The sequence below is a fragment of the Phragmites australis genome, chromosome 1, assembly GCF_958298935.1.
Source record: "Phragmites australis chromosome 1, lpPhrAust1.1, whole genome shotgun sequence".
Lineage (NCBI taxonomy): Eukaryota > Viridiplantae > Streptophyta > Magnoliopsida > Poales > Poaceae > Phragmites > Phragmites australis.
The window spans coordinates 44,988,821-44,996,270 of NC_084921.1; the positions used below are offsets into that span (position 1 = coordinate 44,988,821).

Here is a 7,450-nt window from a genome sequence, read left to right on the forward strand (position 1 = left end):
TACTACATATAATAGTAGTAATACTCCGCACGAATCTCAGCGCAATCAGCCTTACCAGCCCACGGGTCTCCAACCCGCACCAGCTAATCTCCCGAGTTTCGGCGGCCTCATCTGTACAGACTAGGCTAGCGAGAGTGCTGACTCACACTGGCCATGACCCGACGCCGCCGGGGCAAGCGCGGGCGCACGAGCCCCGACCCGCCGGCGAAGCGCCGCCGAGGCGGCCCGCCGGGTTTAGAGGTGGACGAGCCGGAGCCCGCTCCGGCTCCAGCGCTGGCTCCTGCGGGGGCCGCGGCTCCGCAGCCGTCGATGGTGATGGTCGCGGGGCTACCGCCCGGGTGCGGCGTGATGGAGCTCAAGTCGCGGCTGGAGGCGTACGGCCCCATCGCGCGCTCCCGCGTGGACGCCGCTGCGGCCACCGGTTACGTTACCTTCCGGTCCGGCGAGGCCGCCGTGGCCGCCATCGCCGCGTCCCTCGACCCCGACGGCGGCATCACCATCGGATGCAAGAAGGTAATGGAACGACCTTCCTTTTATCAGTAAATGAGCTAGATTTCCTGAATTGCGGTGCGGTGTTTGCTCGATTCAATGGTAAGGGAGCAATCGTTTTTCCTCGATTCGGTGCTCAATGCTAAGCATGTACTACGCAGTAAAGCTTCGACCCCAATTCAGGCTTGTGAAATCCCTACTTACTTAGCATTATTCATCTGTTGTTCAGTGACAATAGCTACTTCACAGTCCCAATTCCTTTAGACCTCAGTTCAGACTTGTGAAATCCGGACTTAATCAGATTTTTGTCTCTTTCATGTGATACAGGTTTTAATTGTACAGGCCAGTGAGGCGCTAAATAACTCGAAAAGCGTAGTTCGAGCTGCTGACCCAGCAGGGCAATCGTTGCATGATGCAACGGCGAATAATGTGATTGATGATTCAGCCGTCCCGAGCTCCAAAGCAGCTTCAAGAGCGACCTACAAAGCTCGAGAAATAGTCGCCTATGATGATCTGTTCTAGTAAGTATTAAGTAGCCTTCTCTAGGGAAGGGAGGAGCCAGCTTGGTCTTGTATAATGCTAGGAACTTAAGCTGCGCCTGTGTAGGTCGCAATGTTGCGCTGTAGTGAGCAACTGTTTCCTGTCTTCAGTATGTATCATGAAAAAGTTTTCATGGAAACATGGTGAGCTTTTGTGTCTTTAAGCATGTTATTATACACCTATCTCAAAGATGGTGCTTCATCACGAGGTCTAAGATCTCCTTAGACACCGTGGTGTAGAGCCAGTTGACAATGGCGTAGTCGACCATGACCTATTTCGGGTCGGCAGGGGCCTGTGCCAGCGCAGTGTTGATGTGGGCACTGAGTGCAAACTTGCCAAAGGTGTCGAAGAACATGCACCATTGTGTGTAGTTTGATTCTGAGAGATCGATGGTGATAGGAACATGCGATCTGATGCCGACCATCTCAATTGTAGAGTCAGGTGCTAGCGCTAGAGTAGGGTGGACACCTGTGCCGGCGCTGGCGTGGTCAGGGGAGGAGGGAGGGGAAGAAGTAGAGGAAGATGAGTTGGTGGCGTTGGAGGCCATGGCAGCGGAAGGTTGAGGTGTGAGCTTGCTATCGATTGCAAATTGAACCTGCTCTGACACCATGAAGGCGATTGTGAGATGATGGAGACTGCAGATTTTTGCCACAATGGGAAAGTCCAAATATAATGCGAATAATCATCAAGAATTACTAAGTAATATTTGAGACCGGAGTTGCTTACAATGGGAGAGGTCCAGACATCTGCATGAAGAAGCTGGAAGGGGGAGAAGCTAACGATAGAAGAAGGTGAAAAAGGTAAACACACATGTTCGCCCAATTGACAGGCATGGCAAATGTGCGACTTGATTTATTACAAAGAGAATTCAAAGGAGCTCAAAGTTTATTTAGGGAGTCATGTCTGGGATGACCAAGTTGTTGATGCCACAGACCGGTGGAGGCAGCGCCGATGTAGAGACAAAACGGTGATGACGAACGAAGGGGATAGGGGGTACAGCTCGCCATCACTGTTACATCGGAGAATCACCATCCGCGTGTGAAGATCCTTAATAAAGAAGTCAGAATAATCAAATTCAACAGTGACGGGGTTGTCACGTGTGAGTGCACGAACATATACTAGGTTCTTGATTAAATTTGGAGAGAGTAAAACATTACGAAGATGTAAGGGAGTGGAGGAAGTTGAGATGAGCGATGTGCCGGTATGAATAACAGGGAGAGTATTGCCATTGCCAACTTCAATTTTTGAAGGATCAGATGAGGGATAAGAGAGTGAAGAATACCAGGACTGGAAGCAAGACGATGCTTCGGTGTCCAAGAACCATCCAGACGAGCCTCCGGCCGGAGAACAATCAAATGCAGCCTAGCCGCTCATGCAGAGTGCTCTATCAAACTTTCATCTGCAGGTGAACCGTTTGAATCATAGGCTATGTGGTTAATGTTATTTTATTTTTCCCTTGTTTCCTTAATGATGAATCAATGATATAATAATAAATACAGGATGTATATATCCGAGGATAAAAAAGCCAGAACTCTTTTCATTATTAAAAAAAAGGCTAACCGTTTGAGTGAACTTTTACATTAAGCAATATGATGACTAGTCCAAAATTAGGCGAAACAGACCAGCAATCCTATTGGAGCCCCCGTCTCCGTCGTCGACCTCGAGATCGAGGGAGGAACATCCAACCGGAGTATGCCAGGCCAGGGCAGGCGTCGCGTCTGCAAGGCAGCATGGCACGCAGATTTTTGACCAAATCATGCTGCTTACCACAACGTAATCAAAGACTTCTTGGAGCCTTCCCTTCCACGTTCAAACTCTGATCGCAATTGTTTTTTCTGTGGCCTTACTTTTATGGAGAACGATGAGCCAACGCATGGCTAGAATATGCATGGTTTAGTTGAATGGACCGTTTGGTTTACTTAAGAGTCGTGTATCTTCGTGTGGCCAGTCAAATAGCGCCCACTAGCATTGTGTAAGGCCGGAATTTTGGGGAAATTTGTTGGTTGCTTCTATCTGCTATGTTGTCTTCACTCATAGGTCAGCGCTCGGCAGCTTGAAACTCTTGAAGATTGCATCCAGGAATATTTTCTTTTTTCTCTCAAGAACCAGATGCATCACTACTGTATTGTATACTTCTACCCGACCCAGAAATACAGAATATGGTTTGTATGCAATGATGAATAGCCACTGAACGGCATATATATATATATATATATATATATATATATAGGAAAACTAGTATGTACTCCTGGGTGTATGTACTCCCACCTCTCATATACCACTTTTACACGTGTGTTATACTTCTTTATCACTTTAAATATACTTCATTAGTAATTATAAGATACTACAATACAAATCCCACGAAAATTTTTATGAAATTCCATGATTTTTATCATAATTTGCGTATATACTTCTTTTATGTATAAAAAAGAGTATATAGCAAAAATGAAATGTTAACATTGAATTTTTTTTCATACAACTCATATTGAAGTATCTTAGAATTAGTATTAGAGTATACTAAAAATGATAAAAGAGTATAAAGTGTTTGTTTAGGTGGTATATTGCATGTGGGAGTACATACTCCTAGGAGTATAGAATAGGTGTCCTATATATATATATATATATATATATATATATATATATATATATATATATATTTCTTTCAGTTACATCTGTAAAGGGAGAAGTCCGATGGGTAGCTCAAAACCAAAGGTGCCCAAGTATTTCATCAAACAAACACAGTTGGTAAAGCGGTCCATCCAACATTAGCCCAGCCCTGCTGCGCACATCATTTTCCTTTAGTAGAATCACAAGAAACTATCTGATCTGGTGTTTATTCTTCGCGTGCTGTGTCGAAAGGTAAATGTGATACATTACAAACTAACCAGCCACTAGGCGGATTTCACCGCAATGGTAAATCCACTCCCACAGTAGACGCCAAGTGAGCCATCAGAAGTACGTGGCCCCTTGTCACCTATATTTACTCTCCGAGGAACCACCTGATCAGAAGTGTCAGCCAAACCAAGTTGTCCATGCTCTCCCCAGCCCCAGGTGAAGACTGTTCCTTTATCTGATAAAAAATGTAAGAGCATATAAGTCAGTTTCATTGTGGATTTTTTTTTTATGTGAGCATTTTCATCCTTTGGACAACTTTTACCTGTCACCAAAGCAGAATGTTCAGTGCCACTTGCTATTTGCACCACCTGTTCTCCACCAATACAGGGAACCTTCTCCAAAGTTGACAAAGAAGATGACTCTGCATGTGAAACATAATTTCAGGGAAAAATCGAGAGGCTGGGAGGTATGAATGCAACGGTATCAGCAGGAACAAATATGGGTTTAGTTGAACAAAAACAGTATCACAACATCATCAGATGAAAGGACTACCATCATGAGTACTGCTTGTTGCACTTTTATCTGATTGCTGCACCGCTGCTTTCCCTGACACAGGGGGATCACACTTCTGGTGGCGATAAACACCAATGGTGAACAATTCCCCTGCTGTAGTATGAAATGGCAACAGATCTAACATTTCCAGAAAGTATAGTTCGATTTTAAATGAAACACACTGCACACATACCAGATAAAACTAATGCATGATGCCATCCTAATGCCACTTGAGAAATACTCAAAGAGGGTAAAACCGCCCAAGGTTGGTCATCGTCATGTTCTCCAATTAATGCTCTTCCCCATATGTACAAACAACCAGATTCTGTAGCATCAAATGAAAGGGAAATTATGGTCAAAGACCAAAGAGAAGATGAGAGTCGATGACTACAGATTTACAAGGCTTACCATCCAATGCAGCACTGTGATCTCCATTGGCATATATATTTACTATCTTACAGTTTGGAAAATCATCAATTAGTCTGGGAACATTACATGATTTTTGGTTCCTCGAAACACATTTACCAACTTGTCCTCGTCTCGCAGAGCCAAATCCATACACTGAATTATCTGAGAAGAGAAGATTAACAGTGCCATCTATTAGTAACATAGATGGAAAATTTTGATAAGTATGTCAATGTATCAAGTAGGAGAGATGGCTCGGTCCTTAAATTCTCAGAGGTCCAATAGGGTAAGATGCTGGAGATGATCTAACACCTCAAATCTTACAGTTTGGGTGACTGAACGCCTACAACATCTCCTGCATAGACATCACTAGTGCAGAAGGGTGAAGCTCTGATCTTCCAGTTGTGATGATCTAACACCAACATCTCCTGCATATGCATCACTTGTGATGACCTAACACCTCTGATCCATGCTGCTGCTTCGTGTGGCCTCTTTCAGGCATAGCAGCAAGCTCACTTCCACCATGTTCACATTCATAACGCCTATTCTGTAGTTCTAACATTCTTGGGAGTTGAGAGAAAATATTCCCAACCCCACATGGGTAGGATCTTGGGTTTTGGATGGTAACAAAGTAAATTGCAGGGGTACTTGAGCATGAGGTTTCTTAAAAAAAAAAAAGAACTGGCCCTAGTTTTACTTACCTTTCAATAGGACAAGAGAATGGCGCATCCCAAAAGCAAGCTTCTCAACATGCCGTGCAATAAAGTATGGTACTTCGAAAGGCAAGTTCCTTGAGTGGTTATCACCAGTGCCAAGCTGTCCAAATGAACCATCTCCGCACATGAAGAGTTGTCCAGAATCTGAAAATAAGAACTAGAAACATCACAGCAAAGTTCATCAGCAATTGTTCATTTTTCAAACAAACAATGCCAATACCGAAGGAAGATGATATTGCTTTATCAAAAAACAAAACGAACACATGAAATATAACATAGAAATGCCGCATATAATATTTCAGACATAAAAACATAACAGATCAAAACGAACATAAAAAGATATGAGTAGTTTTAGAATTAGGAGACCTGTAGCGAATCCAGAATGGTTCCATCCAGCAGACACACACGTTACCGTACGATTTTCAAGGAACTTAACAAACATCGGATGAGGGATGTTGTCCAAGTTCCCATGACCAAGTTGACCATGTGTACCTCTGCCCCAAGTAAATACTTCACCATCACCTGAAATGTTGAGTAAACTGTAAGCTTATTTTCGAAAATATAGCAAAAGTGTAAGGTACATCAAAAAATATATGCGTGGCAGCTAATTTCTTGAGGACTGATGGAAATGGGACAGCTTGCCAACATACAGCTAGCTTCCAAGTAAACAGTCAAGCTTGAACAAACAAAATCTCTTGATAATAATAATTTTTTAATCCCAAGCTGCCACGGATTGAAGCTAACATACAGCTCTTGAATGCGTATATGCAAATGCCAGCTCAAAAGATTGGTTAATGTTGCCCAGATAGACACTGGATCGAATCGATGCCATAGGATTGAACTCCCTAAATCTCTGTTTCTAAGATTGCCAAAACTAGCATTTTCGTTCACAAACCAATTTTCAACATGTAGCAATGCGAGAGCCATAATCATCGCAGCTACTATCTCTATAACAATGATGAAAACATGGGGGAACTGTGATAAAAGTTCGCCTGATCAAACGCTATCACGAAAGAACCTGCCAAGGTGGCAGCTCTAAAGTGAAGTTGAGCGTACTTGTGAGGGCAATGACGTGGGCGCCGCCGCCGGCGACAAAGGAGACGCGGCCGCGGCAGCGAGGGGGGAGAAGGAGCGGCTGCGGGAGGTGGTGGTCCTGGAACCCACCGTTCCCGAGCTGCCCGTCCGTGCCCGCGCCCCAGCTCCACGCCCACTCCTCGGCCTCCTCCTCCGCCCCACGCCCCTCTTCCGCCGCCGCAGCCGCCGCCGCCTTCTCCATGCCTCCCAAAACCTTCCGCCCCCTTGGCCCCTGGCGCTAGGTAACTCCACGCCAACCGTCCGATTAGCAGCACAAACGATCACGATTGCACGAGATAAAAACGTTCTTTTAGACCATACGATTACGAGATAATAACATTAGCCGACGTCTTGTGCAACTGCACGGCTTCTTTTTCTTTTTCTTTTCGTCTATGATTTATCTTATCTGAATTTTTTATATTAATCATATTTGATGGGGACTTTTTGTATAATCTTAATCTGTCGAAGGTTAATTTTTAATAATATCTTCAGTATAACAGACGACGCGTATGTGATCAATGTTTTAGATGAATATGTGTGTTGAATGAAACTTAAAAGCAGGTTTAGACCTTCCGTGAGATAACAGTCATATATCCTATATATTTTTTTTAACTTGAATGAACTTGTTACAGAATAAATCATGTTCTTTATAGACCCGATCCTCCTCTTTTTATATAGTAGGAGGAGAGAGGTATATACAAACAGATCATATCAAACTTTGAGATCGGTATAACACTGATGAAGCCAACTACTATTAGCCTATGATGACGAATGGTAGGCAAGTTCGTCCTACTCTGACCAATCGATATGCTTTGTCCCGTCACCGTGCACCGCACGCT

At 44.0% G+C, this 7,450-nt stretch overlaps 2 protein-coding genes across 2 annotated transcripts; one reads left to right on the top strand and one right to left on the bottom strand.

Annotated features, from left to right (window-relative positions):
• Window positions 1-101: 101 nt before the first annotated feature.
• On the top strand, window positions 102-1,168 carry LOC133889843 (uncharacterized protein At1g27050). The gene is made up of 2 exons (XM_062330328.1): window positions 102-513; window positions 817-1,168. Exons 1-2 carry the CDS (start codon window positions 154-156, stop codon window positions 1,009-1,011), a joined length of 555 nt encoding a protein of 184 aa, XP_062186312.1. The 5' UTR covers window positions 102-153; the 3' UTR covers window positions 1,012-1,168.
• Window positions 1,169-3,725: 2,557 nt separating this feature from the next.
• On the bottom strand, window positions 3,726-6,895 carry LOC133921946 (ultraviolet-B receptor UVR8). The gene is made up of 8 exons (XM_062367067.1): window positions 6,594-6,895; window positions 5,904-6,059; window positions 5,523-5,681; window positions 4,825-4,986; window positions 4,610-4,741; window positions 4,417-4,530; window positions 4,187-4,285; window positions 3,726-4,099 (listed from the first exon to the last, which is right to left on the bottom strand). The coding sequence occupies exons 1-8, from the start codon at window positions 6,811-6,813 to the stop codon at window positions 3,921-3,923; spliced, it is 1,221 nt and encodes a 406-aa protein (XP_062223051.1). The 5' UTR covers window positions 6,814-6,895; the 3' UTR covers window positions 3,726-3,920.
• Window positions 6,896-7,450: the final 555 nt, after the last annotated feature.

Coding starts and splice junctions, on each gene's coding strand:
- LOC133921946 (XM_062367067.1), bottom strand. CDS start 6,813: ATGGAGAAGGCGGCGGCGGCTGCGGCGGCGGAAGAGGGGCGTGGGGCG. Junction 5,682..5,903: donor CCATTCTGGATTCGCTACAG/GTCTCCTAATTC, acceptor TCTTATTTTCAG/ATTCTGGACAACTCTTCATG. Junction 4,742..4,824: donor TCACAGTGCTGCATTGGATG/GTAAGCCTTGTA, acceptor TTGATGCTACAG/AATCTGGTTGTTTGTACATA.
- LOC133889843 (XM_062330328.1), top strand. CDS start 154: ATGACCCGACGCCGCCGGGGCAAGCGCGGGCGCACGAGCCCCGACCCG. Junction 514..816: donor TCACCATCGGATGCAAGAAG/GTAATGGAACGA, acceptor CATGTGATACAG/GTTTTAATTGTACAGGCCAG.